Raw genomic sequence first — 25,421 nt, 5'->3', positions numbered from 1 at the left:
GTCCCTTAAATCCTGTTGTATTTTTATCAACGCAACAATAGTCATCACACCCACTACACAACATCATGTCCACCACTCATTTTTTCATGTGGTTCTGTGTACTGTAGAGTTTCAGAACTGACACTATGGGTTATATGAAAACCCTTTTTTCTTGCTGCTTTCCCTTTTGCACATGTTAACAGCCTCAAGCAAAACAGTTACCTCCTCTCTGTTCCCTCTTAATTGCACCTGAATTTGATTTTCTTGCTGTTCTGTCAGTCTCATCCTCCTATAACTATTTAATCCCATCTGTTAGCCTTCCAACGGCTTTCACCATACCAATCAAATGTTCCTACATAAATGAGGTAACCATTGACACGAGATGAACCATTTTTTTCTTCATAACTGCAGTTGTCTGTTACAATTTAGTAACAGGAACTTTGCTATCAAAGATCTCAGAAATCGCATTGATTGGTGACAAAGAAGAAGATAGGGGGAAGAAAAAAAGAATGGAAAATGGGTTTTGGAAGATGGAGTTAAGAGCAGGCTGCCCCCATTGTAATGGTGATGTCATTGTAAAGAAAAAAAAAGATAAGAAACAGGACATGAGAGTCTTGGTAGGCAAGTGAGGGAGATAGATGAGGAGAAAGAGAGGTGATAATGAATATATGCTCAAATGGTTTAATCCCATCCCCCCTCTGCTGGGCTGCTTGGTAAAATCCAGGTCAGTTGAGAGACAGACTTCATTCACTTCTGATCCAGTCTCCCCTTTCACTCATGTGTCTTTTTTTTTTTTTAAAGCAGCTGTTCACTGACTAACAAATCCTCTCAAAATAAATATTTTCACAACTTGGAGAAATATAGCCTCGATCATGGGCTACATTATCAAATTTAATTCTGCTCAGTGTTCGGTTAGTGGAGCAGGACAGCACATGGTGAGGTTTATTTCTCAGAACTGCAGATGTCCCACAAAGAAACTGCTCCCTGGCTCTTTGTCCGGACTTGTCTTTGCCTCACGTGTCTGCCTCTTTTCTCCCCTGTAGACCCACCCAGGCATCATTACATAACACTGGTTTCCAACTGGTGGTGTACTCTAATGGCCATTTCCTTTAATCCTCCTCCTATTTTTGCATTCTGTATGTAGTCAGAGGCACTGTGTTGTGATGAGGTCATGACTTTGTGTTCTAGGACATTATGTCTCCTCTAGAATAACAAAGGAATGTAAATTAAGCTGTCTTTTTTCACTTCCCTTCCTGTGTCTGCTGTACACAGAGAACCAGCCATTGCTTGGCCCTGCCTCCAACCCTTCCCCCAGCAGGATGAGCTTGAAGCTGATTGGTCCTGCCTTTGTGTTTACAAGGAAGCCCAGCCTCCTTTTTTTCACCCACTGACTCCCCTCATAATGTCCCAGGCTAAACTTAGTTCCTAAACCTGCCTCCATACTGAAGTAAACAAAGACCTCAGGGCAAGACAGACAAAGTCCCTGCATTTAGAATTATTCGAGAAGCAGGACTCGAGCAGCAGTCCTTTGGAGATTTAAATACTTATTGGCAACCTGAAGATGTCCTGCAGTTATGGAAGTGTCAGCAGCCTTCATAGGACTAGCTAAACAAGTGCCTCTCCTGCTTCTTCCTTTCCAGACAGCCGCAGCCAACCCCAGGACAAACCCCCATGGTATCCCCACGGGCAGAGACCACCCCCATCCCAGTTCCCACCCAGGTCCGCAACTACCAGCGCATCAAGCAAAACCTCTCCAGCAGCCCTACTACCACACTCTACGGCTCCCCCAGGTAAGAGCTACCTCTGCTGGGTCTGAGGGCGATTTAAGTCCTGACTCGACTCTGCATGATTCCTTTATTCCTCACAGTGATTAGTTATTAAACACCTGGAATGAGCACCTGTTTGCCCAGGTCACCTTGGGACTAATGTTTGACTCAACAATTAGTGATGATAGGTTTTAGGAGTGACTTGTGTAATGAAATCCCAGGATGTTATTTCATCAGCCACAAAGTTGGACTAATGTTACATCAGCTTGAATCTGTGACATCCCAACCTGTGGCCGGGAGGATTTGTCGGGGGTTTTGTCTGAAGACAAAGCAGATGGGAGGACAGAAGAAAACAAAAGGGTGACAACTTGTGTTGTCACCCAGATTAGTTCAGTTGTTTCTATTCCCAGTCTGTTTTCTGAAAAGTGTGGATTGTATTCAGCTGTACTTTATTGGTAATGTGTTTGTTATTACAAGGCTTATTTGTGCTGGTGTCTGTATGGGCTTGTGCTCTTCTGATGGTTTACTTGTGTTGTCATTTGCCATTAAAATCCCTTTGTTGTGGTAATAACTCTGAAGATTAGGATTAGTTTAATGTCTTAAGAGAAGCACCTTGCTCGGTGTATGTCTCTGGGCGTTAGAGTAAAGCAATGTTTTGTTTTCCCACTGTATGGAGCAACACTATGGCAGGTAGAAACTCTGAGGGAACTTCTTTATATACCTTTACTGTACGGATCTTAAACAAAAGATCTCAAACAAAAAAAATCAGACACCAGATCCTGACATAAGACTGAAAACTAGAGGAAGCGACAAGGGAAGTTCATGTTGACTTGTTGATATTACCAATTAACATTTAGTGACAGGGATTAGCTTTTGTGCACCTGCAATATTACTTCTCAGTTGAACAAATCCAGCACAGTTAACGGGCCACATGTCGGGAATGGGAAATGTTTTCTCTCCTCTCTAAGATCCAGAGAATATAACTGTGTCTTAACTGTAACTTGTTTCAGATGCACAATCTCCCTTTATCTAATGTACACCGGTTTTCATTTTAAATTGGAGACAACTTAACGTTAACCTGCATTCCCCAGATTTGTTAAGGCAATCTCAATGTTTGTATTATATGTATGTCTGTACTATAAACACAATTAACACTTTACATGGTATTTATTGTTAAATGTAGGTCCTCTGGAGTTATATCCAGGGCATTTTATTTGACTTCTCCTAAGATGATTTAGTGCATCCCAGTAATTACATGAGACCCTACAAGCCCCACCTCTCCTTACACCTATAACACCCTAATGTGCACATTTTTGGTGCACTTCTTTAGCTGATCTCCCACTTGTTGTCTTATTGAGCAAATTGATCCTTTAGTGCTTATTAAGGGTTTAGTTTTGTCTCCCAGTAAGTCAAGATAAAAGTGAGTCTGTTAAATGTACAACAACTCACTGCAGTTCTACCACATATTCATTGGGATGGATATGAACTGTGCAAATGAGTTTCCGCAGCAGAGATTCCCACACAATCTTAGTTTCTGTGTGACTCAGATCTACTCAGTGTACAGTGTTGCAGCAGTAACAGGTTGTATTTACTAACAAACTGAAACCCTTTCAAAAAGGAGATGCATCTCAAGGGATTTATGCTGGAGCATAAAAATGTACCACCAAAATTATTTGATCATTAATATTTTATTTAACTTTTTCAATCAGTAAATGTTTAATAAGAGCATTTATTCTCATCGATCTGTAATTTTACTTCCACCTAATGTTTTTTTGTGATATGTATGTGCTTTCTAGGTCTGGCACAGTGAGGCGATCGAACACTAGTCCAATGGGGTTTCCCAAAGTGGCCTCAGGGTCCCCAGGTTCTGCAGATGTCCCTCAGACAATGAGCCGACGCCTCTCTATCGGCAGCTCCCGCCCCTATTCGCCCTCACCTCTTGGTAAGCTCATATCTCTAAGCTCATTTGTCCATCAGTAACACATTTTAGACACGAGCTGGACATGTCGCAAAGCTCACAATTTGAAATCACTGTGTTTACAGTGGGCACCATCCCAGAGCAGCTGGGTCAATGCTGCTGTCATCTGCAGAGCCATGAGCCTCGCAGCCGGAGCTCCTCAGGAGGTCAGTTCATGTGCAAAACTTCAGTGGTCCCTACAAAGGCCAAATATGCACACTTGGTTTAGCTTTTAAGTTAAATGAATCAATAAGTTATTAGCAGTAGCTCTAGTAAATTGTTTTGATCCTCTTCTCTGCGTCACGACTCTGTTATTGTCAAAGTGCATGAGTCACCATGAGTCAAAGTCCTTTTAAAAGTCTCTGACGCTGCTGTTATATTCATACTTAAGACATATCACAACACCGGGACTGTTTGTGGCGAGAGGATTGCTGTCATGGTGACTATTATAAAAGAGGGGGAGTTACAATGTCCTCTCTGAAACGGATCCTCAGTCAGACAGACGGCAATACTTTGTCCCCTGTGATGGAAAGTCTCACAAACAACCAGATTTTATGGCCCACACAGTCTGTGAGGAAAGTGTCACAAGCATTTTCTTTTGTTGAATTGGCAGAAACAGTTTGATGACGCAAAGCTCATGAATGTGTAATCAGAGCAACTGTTAGAGCTAAAGAATACAGCTGAGAGACATGCAGGGACATCTCCTCTGACCAAGGAGGATGTTTACAAAGACGTACTGTCCATGATCAATTATTTTATAATTATTTGCTATTTGTTGCTCTCTTGATGGGTTGTTTATGGGAGGCTACTGAATTTAACTAAATTTGATTTTCTCTCTCTACCTTCTTCAGGTTCTCCTGTCCCGTCCTCTCAGCTCCTGGGGGCTCGGCTCCAGAGCTCCCCCACGTTGACTGAGGTCTACCAAACCAGGCAGAAGCTCCACAAGCAGCTGTCAGACCCCATTCAGCCTTCCTCCTCCTCCTGCAGTCACTCACCTCAGTTCGGCAGACCGGCAAACCTTGGCTCCTCACCAACCAAGTTGCTGGGCTCCTCGCCCCGCACGTCCGACTGGCTGCAGAAGTCCCCGCTGCCCACCATTATTGGTTCTCCTACCAAGGTTAGTGCAATGCTTGATGAGTCAGCAGATGGCCAATACTAATAATAGAAATAAACATGTCATTGAGGTTTTCTCAAAAATTCTTTTTCATCCAGATCATTTTGGCACCGTTTAAAATTCCCAAAACGCAGGCGTCCTGTAACTTGATGGCAATGGCAGACAGCCCTGTGCCCACCAAGACCTTAGCAGATGCCCGGGATATCTGTGCCCACCACTGCAGCCCGTACGTCACCGGACGACCAGCTGCCCCTGAGGCCAGTAAAACCTTTGGCAGGTAGGTCTCACTGAAAAAAACAAATCTCATGTCTCCATACATCTCAGCCTTAACTATAGGTAGACTGATGCATAAATATACATTAACCGATGTATTAAATCTAATGGGACACTGGAAGGGTTCTTAGCTGCTTACTTATTTATTTAGTTTAAATTATTTAAATTGTTAGGTCTTCCACTATTTATTTTATTTTTTAAACTATTCCTCTGCATGAAAAATGCAATTTGAGTTCAAATAGGACTCTCTTTGCATTATGAGCAAAGAAAAGTGAAAAAGCTAATGTGTTTCCTTTCCAGTTTTCGATCAGTTTTAGACCCTTGATATCTTACTTATGCCACATAAATAACACGTTAGAGTTTATAGAGGAAAGGTCACCAGCTTAGAACACTGGCATCTTTATACGTGTTTACAAGATTGAACTTCGTCATCAGTAAAGGGAAATGTTGAGTCCTACTGTGGTACTGTGACCCCCTCCCTGTGTCAGGTTTTCTGCTGTATAATGTGCTGCCGTTGCCTTTGGTTTCCCTGCAGGTCTGTTAGCACGGGTCGTCTGTCTGATCCGCCAATCAGAATCACTCTGGGTGGACAAGCCTATCAGGGCAGCACTGACAGCTTAAACACAGAGCGACCAATGGACACAGGTATGAGTATATTGCTGCACAAACTCTGAAATGTGTTTTAATCAGGTTGCGTTAGTAACATTTGGAATGACTAACGTCTTGTCTGTGTTCTTCCATACGAAATATCAGCTATGAACTACTGTTAATTCATACAGTGCAGTTATATATATGAAGCTTCAATGAAATGTCAACAACAGTGTATAAAAGAGATTATCTATGTTTCGTATCCCCAAAGCCCCTGCGGGTCCCATTGGTCTTGTTCAGGGTGGTACAGCGAGTCCCCGTACTGTTCTTTTCACCGTGGGTTCACCACCTAACAGCAGCACTCCTCCTGCTTGCAGCCATCTGTGCACCCGACCACGTACCACCTCTGGTGAGGACCCTTCACCTTAGCACAGCTAGCGTGCAAACAAATTAGCATTAAACAGCTAGAAGTAGAAAAAGTTAGTTTGCCTCAGTGAGCGGTAGTATTTATATCATGATTTGTTTCATGCTCTTACTGCCTCAAGTCAGACCGTGTTGATAAAGACGTATGTGGCACTGCAGCAGAGGTTTGATAACAAAGGCAAAATGTTCCTCTTCTCTCTTTGTCAATTTCCTCAGTGGGATCCAACAGTTCAGGTGGTTCTCTCTGCTCCACCAGCGGTCGGATCTATGTCGGTTCTCCCCCAGGCATGACAATGGGCACCTCTCCTCCAGGAGGTTTTGGGGGTGGGCAGTCAGTCCCTGGGGCAGATGGGGCACCGAGCAGTCTGCGCTATGTCCCCTATGGGACCTCCCCTCCGAGCTTGGAAGGATTCATCACCTTTGAAGCACCTGAGCTGCCCGAGGAGACTCTTATGGAGGTCAGAGAGACTAACTTGATTTTTGTAATCTCCCGACACTTAAGAGGGAAGTTCATAATTTAACCGCTCAGTGAGTCATTTGTTTGATTTTACATTTAATCTTGATGTCTCCTGTTGCAGCGTGAGCATACAGACACACTGATGCACCTGCGGATGATGCTTTCTTTCACTGACTGCGTGCTGGAGATGGCAGCTATTCGTGCTGGTGGGACGGAGCTTGGGGTGTCAGCTGCGTCCCTCTACCCTCCCCAGGACAGTGTTGTTGTGGACCAGATAAGCCAGCTCAGCAAAGAGTGGGGGTAAGAAATTACCAAAGTTTAGACTTTAGTCTTTGATAATCTCATATGATTAATAATATCATGCAGTCTTACCTTGCCTTTTGTTCAGTAGTCTTGCTGCAGTGCTGAAGATTTTCCATGCTTCTAATATACTGTGTTGTGCTGCCCTCTACAGGCAGGTGGAGCAGCTGGTTCTCTACATGAAGGCAGCTCAGCTCCTGGCTTCCTCCCTCCATCTGGCCAAGGCTCAAATTAAATCAGCCCAGCTCAATCCTTCCACTGCTGTTAAACAAGGTGAGGGGATTTCAGTCTTCATCTCCCATCAGTGTATTATACTGTAAACTGCTGTTCACCTACTACATCAGCAGGTGAATGTCACCGTGTTTTTGTGTATGAAACAAACCTCTGTCTATGTACCTAATGGGTACACAAATACTGTCTCTAACCTTTTAAATAAAAGTACACTAAACCTTTCCCCTTTCTTCTCTTAGTGGTGAAGAATCTGAATGAGCGTTACAAAAGCTGCATCTCCCTCTGCCGGCAGCTGACTGACAAACTCAACCACTTCTTCTCTGATAAGCAGCGATTTGTGGATGAGATCAACAGCGTCACTGCAGAGAAGCTCATCTACAATCACGCCGTGGAGATGGTGAGTGTCAGACGCAGCACGGAAACCCCCAAAACAAGAGAAAAGAAATTCATAATTTCGTGTCGCTTTTTTCAAACAGCATGTTCAGTAAATTTCTGCTGTTGTGTGCGATTGTGTGTGTGTCAGGTTCAGTCAGCAGCTCTTGACGAGATGTTCAAGCAGACGGAGGATATAGCTTACCGCTACAGCAAGGCCGCCATGCTGCTAGATGGCCTGTCCAAGATCCTACAGGACCCAACTGACATTGAGAATGTGGTCAAATGTGAGTACAAACTACAATCTCTGACCTACACCCACATCTGACACACTGAGACCCATGCAGGAGCAGTTGTATGAACAGATAAGTTGTTAAGTGGCATATACAAGCACTAGTTGCTCTCACCAATCTTCTTGTACTTAGACTCTTCTCTTAGATACAAAGTGGGGGGGACATGTCCATCTAGTCTTCCCATTCCCCACACTTTATTAACGTTACAATTCTAATATTCTCATCTTAATAAAAGAAAAGTTTCATCATTCTCAAATTACAATTTGTCTCATAGGAGTATTAACGCCTACAGAGGATTAAGAGTCTACAACTGTATGGTGGCGTTGTGTTGACAGCTGGATCATTTTTAGATCCCTGGCTATCATTATGTTTTGATAAATATTTTTGGGAAAGAAACATCCATACATAGAGTATGACAGGCAGCAACTTTTGGGTTGTTGTTCAAGTTAACGATTAAACCTTGTGAACAGATAACATGTTTCAGGTTGAAACTGCATGAGGCCCATTGTGTCTTGGAGGCCTGCTCTCGATCTAATAACTGTTTTACTTCAGCCTCTTGCAACAACTTCTATTAATAACATCTTGTTTTGTGTGTTTTCCCGGCAGATAAGGCCAGTGTGGACCGCAGGATCTCAGCCCTCTGCTACTGTACTGTCACGCTCTATGAGTAGCTGAGCTCACATAAACACATGCACGCACAGGGACCACGTCCTAAGACTATCGAGAACCATCCTCCCACAGCCGCTGTTCCCTCCTGTAGCAGGTCAAGCACTTTTTCATTTGATAGGTTTCATCTGTATTTATCATCAGTTCTTTTTAACCGCTGCATCACAGAATGAACTGTAACAAGTGACTGATGCAGAAACTTACAACCAAAGATGACCACGGATCCAGAAACAAGAGACTGAAACCAGATGTGGACATAATGTATGCACTTTGATGTGCATGTTTTTTTTTTAATCAAGGATATCATTTGTGTTTTTTTACCAGAAGAAAAAGAGAATGGACACAACAACGAGACTATGTTTTGAACTTGAACAGACTCAAGCTCCACATGAAGCAGTTCAGCTTTTTAAATGCTACTTACTATGTGAAATCAGTGGTTATCAATTCTGTTTAAGTTGTTATTCTTATTTATTGGTTCAGAAGAACATGGGTGTTTGAGTCTCCTGCCTGTCTTGAAAACCTGAAGTATTCAAGTGGAAGGAAATGGAAGAAAAGCAAAAGGCTTTGGGCCGTGTACTGTAACAGATCCAACATGGACATTTACACAGAACACAAGCTCCTGTTACAGAAACACACAGCCACGAGAGCAAACAATTGGTGGATTTGTAATTGCTTTGTTTTTTTTTTTCTCATCTTCTTGGGTCAAGCACTTTATATTGGGCAGAGAGGAGGAGATGGGGGAGTCCTATAGGTAGAAATATGAAGGCAGGGGAACGGTTGTCTAATCACTCCTGCTTTCACCCTCAAAACTGAATTGCTCTGTGTTCATGAGCATCAAATCCACTGCATACATTTCCCATAAGATAGAGCAACCTGGGAGAACAGGGCAGGGAAACGGTGCTGTCTGGCATAACATTCAGGCCACACCTCAGCCTTTTGGGGCAGTGACTATTAGAGATTAACAAGATGCTTGACAGAACCACTTATCTCAGCTTTGAATCCTCATGGTTAAAGGGGCATTCCACTGGTTTTCAAATTGGAATTCATCACAGGGTGTTTTACATGGTCTGAAAAGAGTTGGGTAACTAACCCTGTAGTTCTGTCAGGAGCTTTGTCATGTCAAACAAAATAACCCTTGACGATTTCATCACTGCTGTGCTGATACCTCTATGATGATGTAAATAATGTTATCTTGAATTAGCCTCAAAACCATGTTAATAACTGGAGTGTGGAATTTCTCAGTTATGGGCATTTATCAGGCAGTGGTATGGTAAATGTATGAGCTTGACCCATCCCATGAGAGCTTATAAGTATAATTTCAGCCCCTGCTGCTTTGAATTTGTATTTAAACTGTATCCAGCAGATCTCCAACTTTATGGAAGTGTAATACTAAATTGGTGGAATATCCCTTTAATTCTAGATCCATTAGTTGTGCCAAGCATGTGAAGAATGGTCTACAGTTTCCCCATTATAACACTTCTTCATGAAATAGACATCTTTTTTAAATAGTTTGATTAATGGAATAAAACTAAGCGGCTGGGAAGCTTTGATTGGCTCGTATCAGCTTAATATTCATGTTGCACTTTGAATGCAGCAAAAATGCGGCGTTTGTCACATCCCCTGTTTCCCTTTTCCATGGTGACATGTTGATCATATTGCTCACAATGAGGAGGGGTTAAGGTGATGACGGTTCACTCTGCTCACATTGTCACAGGGTCTGTATGTTCAGGTATTCAGCAGAAAGCCACAAGCTGAGAACCAATGCAGTTGTATCAGACTCGTTTCCTGTTATAGTGCTAAACAGCAAGACATGGTCACTGTAAACCCTGATCGAGTGAACAGGGAAACTGAACGGTCATATTACTTGACAAGTTACCTGAACAATAAGTTTCAATCTACTAAAAAATACTACAGCTTTTTTATGTTTTCTCAGTATCTGTAGCTACTTTTTAACAAAACTTGATGTTTGCAAACTTGTTTATATTTGTATGTTCATGCGATTGAATCCTTTCTCCTTTTTTTGGGAGTGGTGTGTGTGTGATGCGAGATCATAGTTTGAGTTTTTAGCCTGTCGATGATTATGTCTTCAGACAGCCTGCCTGTCAGTCAATGAGCACAAGTCTTTATATGTACATATATGAATTTGATACATTTTATTCATGTCTGCCAAGGGTTTGATAAAGAAACCTAATGTGGCACAACAGGAGTGTGCCAACAAATAAAATAAAACTTATGGCAGCTCTGAAACTTCCCAGAGAACTCTTTCTACCAGGACTGTTCATTGTTGAGATCAACACACACATATATGTTCAGTGATCTTGTGACATTTTTTGAATAAGTGTGATGTCTTCAGATTTTGTGCTTATATCATAACATTTTGTGAGACATGATTTGTCAATCTTCACTGCCTAGTATGCACGTAGTTCCTCTGCCTCCCCTCAAGTTGTCTGCTGTCCTCCCAACAATGTATGTACTGTATGTATCTATGAGTGTGTATACATACTCACACACATGCACTTGCCAGGTGTGCATTAAGGCCAGTAGTAAACAGTAAAGGATAGAAAAGGAGGTACCTTCTTCTTGTGAAAGCAGACATAGGCCTACTCTTGTACAGCTGTTAATACATTGTTTTTCTATAAAGTAAAAAGTGTGTAAATCCATTCACAGGCACCAGTGGACTCTGGGCCTGTTCCTCTGATGTACTGTTGTTTTTTTCTAGACATATTTGGGGTTCAGTTTCCCTCATCCACATGAAGCCTTTCACTGCACACTGAGTGCGGAGGGAAAAATATAGCTGATGTAAACCCACCTGAATCTTTTCTCTGTACCATTGTGTCCATGGACTGTCACTGAAGATGGACTGTTTTAGATAAAGCATGGGTACCGGCTCTGTATGTTACCCCGTAGAACCTCTAGAATCTTGAATGTATGTGCCCTGTTGTTTGCGCCCCCCAGCCCGATTTGAATGCATTTTGAAGAACCCCACTGTCAGTCACAACCCTGAAAATGCAACAACTTTCCAAGCGCAGATTTTTTTCAAAGAGAAATGTTAACGTTATACTTGTGTCTCCCACCGATGGGTGTCTCTCTTTGTTCTTTATGGAACTCAAATACAGTCTTTGTTATTAAAGAGAGGAAAAACAAATATCTACTGGTCTTTTTCTTTTATTCATAAAACCATGTAGCTTTTCTTAGTTTGGATGAGAAGTTTACAACTGAAAAAGTGAACAAATTAACTTGAACAGATGAGTAGTTCTAATAAGAATTGTTCAACATTATGTTGAAAGTCAAGCTGTGGTTCTATTGTGGCACAATAAAGATTCATTTGGAGTAAATAAAGTTCATAAACTGTATCAAACAGTGCAGCAGTGTAATTAGACTTTCTTTCCTCCATTGTGTACAGTACACATTAAGATTAAGATTAATCTCTGCTTTTTACCCATCTGGTGCAGGACACACAGAGCAGTGAGCGACCATGTACGGCGCTCGGGGAGCAGATGTTGGGGGAGTAAGGTGCCTTGCTCAGGGGCACTAGACAGGGTAGGGAGACTCTTGGATTTTTGGACAGATCAATCCAGACGAACCAGAGACCTTCTCTGACCATAGTCCAAGTTTGTGCCACTAGACAGGTGTTATTACATGAAAATTACAGTGTACTTTGTGCATATCACATTGTCCTATTACGATAAATGACTATTACAGTTTCCTTTAGGGTTTGAACTGTGTGTTGCCTAAAACTGCAGCTGTGTTACAACTCAACTGTTTGCCTGAAGCTGCATCATCTGAGTTCCATGTCTTCATGGGTATTTTTCATGGAGGCTCTAAAGCCCTTTTTGACAATGTCTGTCTGAGTTCATTGAATCTACCTGCAAATCCCACAGGCGTCTTCCTTCTTTCTGTTTATAGGTGGAACTTGTATTCTGAGAACTGTTCAACTAATCAGATTCACAATTGGCATGTTTATTGTAAATGGCCAAGGGAATTGCAGTGACGAATTGGGTGAGATTTGGACAGGAGATGTACTCATTATCAATAGAAATTGAACAAAATGGTGACCTGCGCTCTGTAGCAGTTAGAAAGCCTCTAGTGTTACGGTTGATTTGAACATTTCTTCTTCCAAATTTTATCAGATTAACTTCAACAGCGGTTAGTAACTGGGTCAAAATTATACCAAATTATTATGACAATCTTTCTATTTTTTATGTCACCTTAACGGACTGACACAGATATCCACGACCACAGGGTGTCACAGGTGCAGATCTCTGTCATGGCAACAACATCCATATAATCACTTCCTCTTTAGTAATTTGTCTACAAAGTAATGTTGATTTTGATATTGGAATGCTTTAGATTTGACAAAATTTAGGAGCTTTTATTTAGAAAAGTAGTGAATTTAGGTCCGAAGATTTTGTCAATTGTGTAACAGACAACATGCAATCTTTATATACAATCTATGCATGCAGTGCAAGCACAAATAACAGTTAAGTAAATCATTAAACTTATGTATAAACCAGATGCATGAACAGGAATGAAACATTCACTTTGAACAAACAATCTTCATCGCCGCAAACCAGGTAGGATGAACACAAATTGTTCCAACTTCACTCTGCACCATACACTGTTTACAGAAAGCTCTGCACAAAACGTCCAGCACAGAAACAACACTAAGTGGCAGTATATTGAAGAACTGTCAAGGATGGAGGTTTTACTAAAGAACAAATCTGAAGAAGCCCCAGAGCTTTTACACAGGACAAGAGAACCGAACTTTCCAAACGGACATGGCACTGCTAATAACACATGGGCAGCTTGAGGTGCACAGGGGTCGTGTGAAGTAGGTGTGAGACTCTAGCGGTGAAAAGTGCAGCCTGCGGCCACAGTATGACGGTTATTATGGAGGGAGGGGCCCAACTCACCATGCGTCGCGCTGATTGGCCCTTTTCATTATTGACTCACTCACGGACCAATTGTTACTGTGTACACTGGACATTTGCCAGTGTAACAACAGTAGCTTATAACTGTGTAGATATTACGTAGTTAATATTCAAACTGGTCGAAGGGGATAAACTCTGGAAGGTAAAACCTGTTTTTAAGACGTGTCTTTGTATATGTGTTTATTAACGTTACGCAGCTAGCATTTACCAATCTGCTGTAGCTTTAATAACTGTTTATAATGCCGTCAGTTATAGCTGTTAGCAGCCAAGCTAAAGCAGCTTGGCTTATTACACTGAACTGAACAGTATCCAGGTTACCCTCCACGGTTAGTAACTCTGGGGGGTTTATCAGCTTGCAGCGCGTCATCGCTATATTTCACAAGGTGAAATGTAAACAACATCATCACATGACGAGACTAGAAAAGCAGCAGCTGTGTTATTGATTAACAAACAGATAAACTTTATCGAGTTTACCACCTGCTCTTTTGTTTTCGATGAACAAACAGTGAACATGTGATGTAGATTAAAAAGAGCAAAGTAATATCAAACTGAGCTCACTTGAGATGATCTCAGTCTGACTTAAATGTTCATTAACATTGAATAGCGTGTGGATTAGTTTTAATAAAAGGAATCAGAGGGTTTAGTTTGTATTTCTCTTCATTTTGTCCTTAGGTGCACTCATGGAATTATAGTTAGGCATTAACACTGTCAGGAGCTGTGTCACAATTAAATCTTTGTGGAATTAAAGTGAAGCGTTATGTTTCTGATATGTTTCTTTAGAGTAAAGCGTTTATTGTATACCCATAGTTCTTTACAAGTCGTATTGATCACTGGAGGTGCTTTTCGTTACAAGTCACATTCACCCATAAATGCTCATATTCATACATCGTTTTGATACATTGCCTGTAAAGCCACCAGAGGCAGTTTGGTGTTCAGTATCTGTCTTAAGGACACTCTGGAATGGAGACAGGAGATGCTGGGAATTGAACCACTGACCCTCTGGTGAATGGACATCCCTCTCTGTGGCTCAGGAAGTGTGATAAACTCTTCCTTTGTTTATTAGAAGCTCTGTTTTTGAACCAGTCTACACAAAACCATCCCAATTATCTATAAAAAATACAAATCTTTGATGTTTTCTCACTGTATTCTAAACTCGTTTTTGCCTCAGGTCAGGATCCTGTAAATCGATAACTCTGGGTTTCTAGTGATCCTTTTGGTCAGTAGTTAGTCTGCTGACAGTTTTGATCTGTTATCACAAATGTAACCTGGTTAGAAGTTCAACATGAGTTACTATGGTGAATTACTCTGATAAGAAGTGAGCCAGCTCTGAAAATCCAGAGTGATAAGTAAATGTATAAGCATAAATCCTGCCCTGTAGCAGAGGCCTGTGGTCAGAACAAACACTTTTCTTTGTTTATTAATCTGAACATGGGAGTATCTAATTTCATAAATGGCTTATTTAGCCAGATGATCCCCAGTGTCACAACTTGATATAAAGGGTAACAATTGTAACATCTTTGTGTATCATTTTTTCTGTTCAAGATGTCCAGGGAACAGCTTGTTGTTCAACGGGCCAGGAAGTCTTTCCAGACAGGAAACACCAGGCGTCTGGAGTATAGGATCCACCAGCTGAAGGGTCTGCTCCGCTTCATCACAGAGAGGCAGAAGGACATTGCAGATTCTGTTAAAAGGGACCTTGGCAAGGTGGGTCAATCAAAACTCAGGAGACTTGATACTTGACTTGTACTGTGGTGGCTGTACAGACAGGTCACTTTACAGGAATATACAACGAGTGCCGCCCTTTTTAACTTCATAAATATATATATATATATATATATATATATATGCACACACACAGATAGATAGATAGATAGATAGATAGATAGATAGATAGATAGATAGATAGATAGATAGATAGATAGATAGATCGATAGATCGATAGATCAATCTATCTATCTATCTTCCGGTAGTGTGTTTAAAATTTTTCTAATGAGAGCAGTCATGAATCTTGGCATTGAGGATAATTAATCAGTGCATCATTCTTTCACCAAGCATATACTTAAATATTTATATACATTTTTATACATATGAATTTGAAATGAAAATTCAGTGTCAACCTTAGACTGAATTATGGTAATTACAGAGATTACAAGTTATCAGTGAGTATATGGGACATGTGAATGATTTTGGTGTTGGGACTGAAGGTTTGAACTCGGCTTCTGGGTCTGTCCCATCTTCTGCTTTCAGAGTGAACATGCGACGGACCTGTTTGAGACTGTTGGACTGGAGGGGGAGATCAAGCTGGCGATAGAGAAACTGGCAGAGTGGGCAGCTCCTCGACCTGTGGAGAAGAACCTCCTCACTCTACTAGATGAGGTTTACATCCAGCCTGAGCCCCTGGGAGTGGTGCTTATTATTGGAGCCTGGAACTACCCCTGGGCTATCACACTCCAGCCGCTGGTTGGTGCTATAGCTGCAGGTACCAAATACACCCATGTACACCCACATATACACTAACAGAGAACTGTATTAGTTAGATGCAGATTGACCACAAGATGGCGCTTTTACTCAAAGTATCACACTTAAAAAACAGTCCAGTGTGAGTGGGAGCAAAATAAAACAATAAAACAAAGGAATACAGGTTTGGACCAGGATCTGCGCAAATACATATATTGCTACACACTTGTATTGGGTCAGAAGTGATGATTGAGAGTGGGGAAAATGCATTGTATAACTTGTATTTGTGGGTATCTCATTGGGTGAAAAGATTAAGGATTGTCATTAATCTGCCATTGTGTTGTATTTATTTTATTAACAAATAAAAAACTTCAGTGAAATTGGTGATCTATTGCTTCTTCTTCCTCTTTCAGGTAATGCAGCAGTAATAAAGCCATCTGAGGTCAGCTCACACTCTGCCAAGGTCATGGAGGAGCTTCTCCCTCAATACCTAGATAAAGTGAGCCATCCACTTTGTTTGATATGATGTGTTGTGCCTTTTTACCTTCATTCATCAATTGTAAATCTACACACAACTTTAATGACTGGATTCTCTTTCTCTAGGACCTGTACCCAGTTGTGACAGGTGGAGTGTCAGAGACCCAGGAGCTGCTAAAACAGAGATTTGACCACATTTTCTACACAGGAAACAGCACAGTCGGTAAACTGGTGATGGGGGCTGCAGCTCGCCACCTCACCCCAGTGACCCTGGAACTGGGAGGGAAGAATCCCTGTTATATTGACAAGAACTGTGATCTCACCATTGCATGTCGGTCAGTGTCATTTTTTTTATATTACAACATTTTTTGCATTTCCTGATCATTGTCAGGACTTTATAGCTCCCAGTAGATCTTAGGGTGCATCCATATTAATGTATACAAAGCAGCTATCTGGACTTTTAGTGATCAGTTGTTCTGAGGGTTCTCACTGCAGTTTTTTAATCTGGCAATCTAAGTTAGGTCTACTGTGGTCTCATACACAATGAATATCAGCATTTGTTTTCTTAATATTATATGATACCAATAAAACATAAAGCTGTATCTCAGACTTGAGGTGTAATCCGTATATTTCTCTCCCTCAACACAGTCGCATCACATGGGGAAAATTTGTCAACTGCGGCCAGACATGCATTGCTCCAGACTACATTCTGTGTGAACCCTCCATCCAGGACAGAGTAGTTGAGGAGATTAAGAAGAGCATCAAGGTTGGTCTGACATTAAGGTTTAGAACAGTTTTCGGGAATTTGACACAAAAAAAAATATATCGGTGTATATGGGCAATTTTATTTTTAATCTGAAGAAACTCTTATATATGTTTTATGCAACACATCACAGGAGTTTTACACCGATAATCCAAAGACCTTCGAGGACTATGGACGCATCATCAACCAGCGACACTTTAAGAGGGTCATGGCTCTGATGGAGGGGAGCACAGTTGCTGTTGGTGGAGAGAGTGATGAATCCCAATGCTACATCGGTACGTGACATGTGTGACTCCCTGGTTATCTTTGAAAAGCATTTATTACGCTTCCGTGTACAGTTGTTTAAACTTAATTGATTGTTTTAGTGGGAAGCTGACAAGGCTAGCCAGTGATGTCATATTTAATCTGCTGGCAGCCTTTACTTGCATGCTCATGGCATTGATTAAGTTCTTCGTAAGTCACTGTGCTCTGTTATTGTGACCTCAGAGGGTGTGAAGCAAGATGTGCTGCATGTATAATCCCTGCCCCTAACTGAGTGACAGCGTAAACCACCAGAATCAGGCTCAGAAAGTTTTAGAGTAATGTGGAAGTGTAGATCGGTTAAAAAGAATTTCTGATGTTCATTAAAGAAACTTGTATGGATTAGGCAGCTCCTCGGGTTGTAGACAGGTGGGGCTTCAGTAAATCTACTAATGAACTTGGTTTCCTGCACATGAAAACTGTTTAACCTCTCACACTCTCATCCCAACATTAATAATGACCACATTTGGCTTGTTGCTCAGCAAAAGTTACTTTGTGTTTCTTTAAAGCAATACTGCACCAAAACAGGTTTTGAATATTATTATATCATAATAGAAAGCTGGCACTGACAAGTTTATAACTTTAACTGCGTCTTCATGCATGATGTCTGCAGTCAGCTTTGACTCAAAACTTCTCAAGAAATTCCAACGATCCCCCAGTGTTATGGCAATAAAATAAAATAAAACCAACTAGAAGAACAGACTAAAAGTCCTGCTCCTTACATACAAAACCCTTAATGATTGAGCCCCATCATATATTTAAAAGCTCATAGCACCCTAATATTAGCCTGACGTTGTCAGACTCACAATTCTAGTCAGAATGTGAGTCTGAGACCGCTCCATTGGGCTGTGATTATGGGGCGTGTTTCAACTGACCAGGAAATAAAATTCCTCTTCGCTCAATTGGATAGACCTACAACCAATCAGAGCAACGTAGTATGTGACGTATGTTAAGCACCGCATTGTGAGTTATTTACTAACGCCGGGTTCACACCGGACGCTGAAGCAATGCCGAAGCGACGCTTCAGCGCAGCACCAAGCCTTAAATAACAGCTGGCTCCAATCCACTCCCATGTTAAAACTTTGTGCGGGTCACACCGGAGGCTGAAGCACCGCGCTGCGCCAAGGCTGCCTCGAGTCTATTTTTTGCGCTTGACGCGAGCGTATCGCACCAGGAAACACACTGAAAAATGATGTGGTATATTGATACCATATTTTATATGATATAAATGATCAAATATGCATCCCATACTTTGAAGTCCCCTTCTGTTGTCCTGGAGATTTAATTTGACCAATGACATTATTAAATGTCCCCCTCTGCCCATCCACTACAGCCACACAAGCAGTGATACAGATAAAAAGAGAGAGAGAGGGGGCTACGTATTCTCCACATAGGCTTGAGTGGAGAATACGTAATTTACCCCCGACACCCGACGGAGCAAACAGCGAAGTTCTTCAACATGGATGACATTAAATTAATAATTGAAGTGGAGAAGTGCAGTGAGTTGTATGATCCTCGGAACATGTTGTATAAAGACAACACCAAGAAAGACAAATGTTGGGACTCTGTTGCTTAATGTTGGAGCAACAAGTAAGTATATGCTTTTAATCTACTGGATCAACGGGTGATATTATTAGAGCTGCCCGGCGGTTCAGCGTCGCTTCAGTGTCCGGTGTGAACAGCCAAGCGCCGGCGCGATAGGGATTAGCGCGGTGCTTTGGTGTCGCCTCCACGTTCTGTGTTCCTCTTTCAAAATGAATGCGCTGTCGATGTCTTCTAAAACAGACTCAATGGCAGCATCTACACATCTCAGCTCTCCAGCGGCAGGCATGTTTGTTGAAAACGAATTCAACCCAAGGGCACTTTGATGACGTGGTTGATTACGTTACCGTTGATCATCTGTCCATCATCGTATAAAGCCCGCCCTGACAATCTGATTGGCCCGGTCGGCCATAATTTCTCCCCAAGGAGCGACTCCAGACCGAACTTCCCGACCTCAAATGTTGTGGGCGGGGCTAAGTTTGTCTGGCATCCAGGCTACCCTAATATCCCAACTGGCTCACTAGTGGTTCTCAGAGTATGCAAAGCTGTTTTCAGACATGAGAACTGTGTCCACAGCAGAGAGATTTTCCGCTTAGGTTCGCAACAGCAACAAATTGTCCGGAGAATTCAGGTCAGGATGGTGCAGCAGGCAGAGGCAGGATGAAACATATGGATTATTGTTTACAGCAAATTCACACTGGCGGCAGCCCTTATCAACAAAAATTCTCTTGACATCTTCATAGGTGTCTTCCACGTGTATGGCCCTGCTTTGTCGTCATTATATACTTTTTTTCTTTTTGTTTTTTTTCATTTTGCCATCTGTCACATGTTAGAAAACCTCACCACTCCCACCAAGTTATTTCACATTGGGGAATGAGTTTCTCTCGACCTTATGATGAAAAGTGCCTTGAGAATATGTACAATTTGATTTGTATAGTGCCAAATCACAACATACATTATCCCAAGGTTCTTTACATAATAAGGTCTAGCTCCTGCAGCAGTTGGGGTATTCAGTCATACTGTATCATGATGTGAGTTTCTGGACGTTTTGTCCTCTGTTTCAAAATCGTTACACGCCTGTTCTGTATATGAAGAAGTATGAGTGGATTGTAGTCCACAACCTTTGAATGACCATCTGCTTCCTGTACCGTGGCAGCCCCGACTGTGCTGAAAGATGTTAAGGAGACATCTAAAGTGATGAAGGAGGAGATCTTTGGGCCACTCCTGCCAATCATCACTGTGAGCAATGTAGACGAGGCCATCCAATTCATTAACGAGAGAGAGAAACCGCTGGTGGTCTATGTGTTCACCCATGACAACAAGGTAAAACTAAAATCCCCAGCAGACATATATGTTTCCCTTTATTCAAATTAACATTCAAGACAATGTTTTTATCCCTGGTTTTCTTGTCCCATCTTATTCGCACCCTGCTGTGTTGTACTGACTTGCCCTGATCTTTCCTCTCTGAATAACAGCTGATCAAAAGGGTGAGAGATGAGACATCTAGTGGAGGTCTGCTGGCTAACGACTGTCTGATCCACTTTACTGTCAGTGCTCTGCCCTTTGGAGGAGTTGGTGAGTGTGTGAATGTCAAATCCACCTGCAGCTTTTTCTGGGCAGGAACACAGCTCATTAGCTTATCCCCCCCCCCCCCCCCCTGTGCTTCCCCAGGTAACAGTGGTATGGGCTGCTACCATGGCAAACACAGCTTCGAACAGCTGAGCCACCTGCGCAGCTGTCTCATCACGCAGCTGAAGTTGGAGGGAGTAAACAGCATGCGTTACCCCCCGCACACTGCCAAGAAACTAAGCTGGGCTCGATTCTTTCTGCTCAAGCAGGTCAATGTATGCAGGCTGCGCCGCATGGCCCTGCTCGCCATATTCACCGGCTTGGCTGCATTTCTGGTTCAGGTAAAGGAAAATATAATTTATCTCCAGTTAGTTCACTGGTTCCAAATGGTTAAATCAAGCAATATTGAGTAAATTCAGTACTGTTCATGTGCTGGCAATCAGTAGAAATATAATAATCAGAAGATGAACACTGTCTCCATCTCTCTTAAAATTATACACTTATTCTTCCTGGAAACATACTCTCATACAATCACCTTAATTAGCTTTTTATAAACATTATATTTCAGTCAGACACATCTCACATTGCATGAAAGTGATAGTGATGGTTGGCTGATCATCAGGTTCCTGCTACTGATATCACAGTTCAACAAAGAGAGCGCACACAGTTCTTGTGTACTTGTGTAATCAGTACAATTCTATAATTCCAGGGAAAGGCCCTCCCACCCATAAACTTACTATTACCTTTGAAAACTCCATGATAGCCCACACGCAGACTGCTAGGAACCTGGGTGTGACATTCGACAGTCAATTCTCTCATACTGCTAACATTACTGCAACTACCCATTCCTACAAATACATGCTGTACAACATCAGAAGAATACGTCCCCACACTACTCTGCTCCTCCACTCTTTTCACTGGTTAACAGTGGCTGCCCGCATCCAAAACACTAGTACTTGCGTACCATGTTGCGAACTGATAGGGCCCAGTCTACATGCAGGACATGGTCGAACCTTATACCCCAGCCCATCCACTCTATATTTATATCCCATTAACCAGGAAGGTTTCTCTTTTTTATATACAGATGCTCTTTCCCATGTTATTCTAAGCAGAATACTTCTGTGGCAGAATACAAGATGTACAGCCCCTGTCTTCGACTTTAAAGACACATTAGTGATATGTTGCCCATTGATACTTGGCGATACTTGGAGGCTACAAAGCCCATCTACTAGGGAATACACTCACTTTTCTCTAGAACATCATTATCACGAGTAGATTGTTTTCCTTACAAGCAAACGTGATGACAGATCATCCATCCAATCTTCACATCAGATCATCCCCCAATCAGCTTCATATTTCACCTCAAAATAGAAACTAAAAGCAACCAAAGATGATTCATCACATCATTACTCAAAAGAGAATGGACTCTTGTATTGGAAAACAATTACTCAGCAATCACCTCACCAACACTAATCTGGGAAAGGGCCAAAGCAGTACTGAGAGGGAAAATCCTCTCATATTCAACACATCAAAAAAGAAAAATAGAGAAGTCGAAAACAAATTTGAGAAAAAATCGAACAATTACTAAATTCCTTTGTAGCGAACCTACAGTCCTCAATAAAAAGACAATTCATGTTACAAAGACTACGCTTCAACGTCTTTGAACATAATGAAAATCCGAGAAAATACTTAGCAAATCAACTCAAACCCAACAAGGAGATATCACTGATCTTAACAATCAAGGACTCAACAGGACACATCACCAACTAGGGCTACGTTGTAGCACTGGCGGGCCTGAGCACCCGCACGTTGAAGCCTGTTGCGGTCGGTGGAGAGAGCGATCGATGACTAAGCGCCTGTCTCCGCGTTGCATCGTTTTTGGGCTCTGCGGCAGTAGGTTTGCCAGTAGGTGGCGCCATCACTATTATTACACACAGACATATAGATCTGTTCAAGTAGCAGCTCAGATATAGCGTGAGCAATTTTGTGTCAATTGGACAATTTTACCACAACGTAATTTTCACACTGATTAGTAGGTGGCGCTATGACCCTGAACTAATATTTATATGTGGAGCTGTTCAGATCAGTATTGTGATTATAGGTCAGCAGTTTGGAGCCGGTTGGATAATGCAGAGTGGATTAACAAAGTACTTCCTGTTTCCTGGCGAATCAGTAGGTGGCGCTATTACACTAAGGAAATATTGACACACAGAGCTGTTCAGGCTTGTACTATTTTCATGTGACAGAAGTGTGGTAGTAATAGGACAATGCACAGTGGACTTATGAAAACATCGCCTCGTCTGGCGAAGGATGATCCTTCGCCAAACATCAATGTTTACATGGTTTGAGGAAATGTCACAATTCTAACCTTGATCCAATGACTTGACTGAGGTAATTTGAGCTGTATATTGTAAAGCAGCCAGGAGCAGTTCATCAAAATATAAAACATGTCACTTCCTGTAGCCACCAGGGGGCGCTGTGATTTCAAATCATGATTTCTGTGTAGATGTCGTCAGGCCGGGACTCTTGTCTTACATGTCTAGTTTGGACTTGATTGGACCATGTATGTTCGAGATACAGATGCTCGTGTTTTGATGGCGTTTAATCAAACTTTGACGCCACGCCACGGTCACACAGTGTGACGAAAAAAAATTCCCTTGATCATTTTTTTCTCAATGTTGTTGTGATGACACTCATCTGAATTTGAAGTTGATCAGATGAAAGCTCTACGACAAGTACATAAAACAAAAAAAGTGGAATATGGCTAAAATGGACACTAAATTCAAAATGGCGGACTTCCTGTTGTTTTTTTCATAATGCTCCTTGAGACTTTTGTTTTTATGACTGGTCACGATACACCTATGTCCCGATTTTGGTGAAGATCGAAGAAGGGGAAACCTAGGGGCTGGTTCCAGGGGGCGCTGTTGAGCCATTTTGCCACGCCCAATTCAAGTTTCACAACTTTTTGAGCATGTCTAGACCCTGAAAAAGCCCCCTAAAGGGAAATAATAATAATAAAAATAATAATAAAAATCCTTAAGAATTCAATAGGGCCTCACACCGATTTCGGTGCTCGGGCCCTAATGATCCCGAGGCAATAAATAATATCTTTAGACAATACTACCATGACTGAGATAGTGACAGCAAGGAAAAAATACATAGCAGACATAGAACAGTTTCTAGATGACATCACATTGCCCTCTCTAACACAAGACCAAGCAGATAGCTGAGACACTCCACTAACAGAAAATGAAAAGGCTCTAAAAACAATGTCAAACACTAAAGCAGCCGGACTAGATGGGCTCCCTGCAAAAAGCTACATATGACATTAAGAAACAACAATACTTTCAATACATCCAAATAAAACATTCAATAAAGGCAAAGACACATGTAGATACCATCAATAAACTCACATCTTCCACGGACTCTACAAATGTCTCTCATATTCCAATAAAGAAATAATAAGATCTTCAGTATGTATCAGAATGCAAACATACGATTATTACAATACAAGATCATTCACAGAACACACAGCACAAGATACACATAATGGGATTAACTGAATCAGCTCATTGTACACTAAATACAAAGGACAACTACCTCCATGCACTCTGGCCCTTGCCCACCGATTCAACATTTCTGGAAACAAGTACCCACTACACTTTCTGTATACTTTGGCTACAACATTACATTATCCCCTTCAGTTACTTTACTCTGTTATCTGGACAGATAACAGATATCAATGGAACGATCAGAGCTACAACAAAAAAATTATTTGAAGAGTTCAATAAAGTCTACTCAGCAATCCTTAAATCTATCCAAATGCAGGTGAATTAGTGCCAAAACATATATGTGAAAATTTAGGTAATGTAACCATATAACTGGGGAGGAAGGAAGATAATAAAAACAAAAGGAAGGCAGAGAAGGATAATTGAAAAAAGAACAGAATGTATGCGAATGGAAATGTGTATAATACTAAACCCATCCTGTAAAGCCCCATGAATGAATATAAACCCAAACAGATTACAATTATTTTGATGTATTGTTTGTATATTTGTTTTCTCTTTATTCTATTATCATAATTATTACTATCATGATTTATTAGTTTTGTTTGATTGCCTCTTTCTCCACACACTGTGTCCCGGAACCTGTCTATATCCCCCTCAACTCCTGTATTGTGTATCCATATTAAGAACAAGTACTACTTCTTTATCAATGATTGACACACTGTTGTTGGCCACTGCCTGATTCAAGGTCTAAACAGATTCTGCACTAATCAGTGCTGGCGAGACAAAAAAATGACTGATGGGACCATTTTCACCTTAATAGCAAGCGTCATTTATGCTATGGCAAATTACTGTGTACAAATTGTATCAGTTGAAGTGACGTGCATGTATTTTCACAGTGAACCTTTTGTTCAATGACTGTTTACAGGCTTTTAAATAATGACAAACATATTTTCCCAAGATAACCAGATATGAGTACTCCGCTCCACATACCTCAGTCCTACAGGCTTGTACCCTAACACAACAATGGCTTTGTCTGCGGCAGACAATGTGTGGTGTTGTCAAGGAAATGAAGCAGTGAACGCCCCCTCATCTACCCTCCCTTTAATTACCCAGCATGCTTCTCTCTCCTCTGCTAAATGGCCTCTTTTGTCTCGGTCACCCCCACTATTTTTGTTGACATCCACACTTGTTGTGCTCCTGCAAACAGTTAAAGTGTTTCTAACAGTTTTGTGTCTCGCATTTCCTGCAGAGGTTCCTGCGAAGAGGCTAATGAGCACAAACTGAAACCCTCATCCTTGGACAGCCACATGGACTTATTTCCCCATAATAAAATAAGACACTTGTGTGATTTATTGGTCCATATTATTTCTCAATTCTAACAAATTGGACTGATTTGTCTTTTAAATATGTTTCACTTCTTGTTTCTATTAAACTTCAAGCTGCTAGTAAAGTTT

The 25,421-nt window shown here is 41.5% G+C and overlaps 2 protein-coding genes across 4 annotated transcripts in view; both read left to right on the top strand.

The window, feature by feature from the left end:
* ulk2 (unc-51 like autophagy activating kinase 2) overlaps positions 1-11,564 on the top strand; it is a 35,574-nt gene extending 24,010 nt beyond the window's left edge. Inside the window, exons 15-27 of one of the 3 annotated variants that reach the window (XM_062385434.1) lie at positions 1,620-1,769; positions 3,542-3,687; positions 3,789-3,869; positions 4,554-4,819; positions 4,915-5,093; positions 5,625-5,734; positions 5,949-6,086; positions 6,317-6,558; positions 6,679-6,857; positions 7,012-7,130; positions 7,328-7,485; positions 7,612-7,747; positions 8,360-11,564. In XM_062385434.1, coding sequence (XP_062241418.1) covers positions 1,620-1,769; positions 3,542-3,687; positions 3,789-3,869; positions 4,554-4,819; positions 4,915-5,093; positions 5,625-5,734; positions 5,949-6,086; positions 6,317-6,558; positions 6,679-6,857; positions 7,012-7,130; positions 7,328-7,485; positions 7,612-7,747; positions 8,360-8,424 — 1,969 coding nt within the window. In that variant the 3' untranslated portion in view covers positions 8,425-11,564. The remainder of the gene's footprint in view (positions 1-1,619; positions 1,770-3,541; positions 3,688-3,788; positions 3,870-4,553; positions 4,820-4,914; positions 5,094-5,624; positions 5,735-5,948; positions 6,087-6,316; positions 6,559-6,678; positions 6,858-7,011; positions 7,131-7,327; positions 7,486-7,611; positions 7,748-8,359) is intronic. The other 2 variants (XM_062385436.1, XM_062385435.1) reach the window with 2 other exon arrangements.
* A 1,824-nt stretch (positions 11,565-13,388) lies between these two features.
* On the top strand, positions 13,389-25,420 carry LOC133951545 (aldehyde dehydrogenase family 3 member A2-like). Its single transcript, XM_062385546.1, has 11 exons — positions 13,389-13,492; positions 14,893-15,054; positions 15,598-15,829; positions 16,221-16,306; positions 16,411-16,619; positions 16,933-17,050; positions 17,181-17,322; positions 20,046-20,212; positions 20,365-20,464; positions 20,561-20,799; positions 25,217-25,420. Exons 2-11 carry the CDS (start codon positions 14,893-14,895, stop codon positions 25,235-25,237), a joined length of 1,476 nt encoding a protein of 491 aa, XP_062241530.1. The 5' UTR covers positions 13,389-13,492; the 3' UTR covers positions 25,238-25,420.
* Position 25,421: the final 1 nt, after the last annotated feature.

The sequence above is a fragment of the Platichthys flesus genome, chromosome 4 (genome assembly GCF_949316205.1).
Source record: "Platichthys flesus chromosome 4, fPlaFle2.1, whole genome shotgun sequence".
Classification (NCBI taxonomy): domain Eukaryota; kingdom Metazoa; phylum Chordata; class Actinopteri; order Pleuronectiformes; family Pleuronectidae; genus Platichthys; species Platichthys flesus.
The sequence above is the reverse complement of the archived record's forward strand: the minus strand, read 5'-3'. Positions and strand labels throughout refer to the sequence as shown.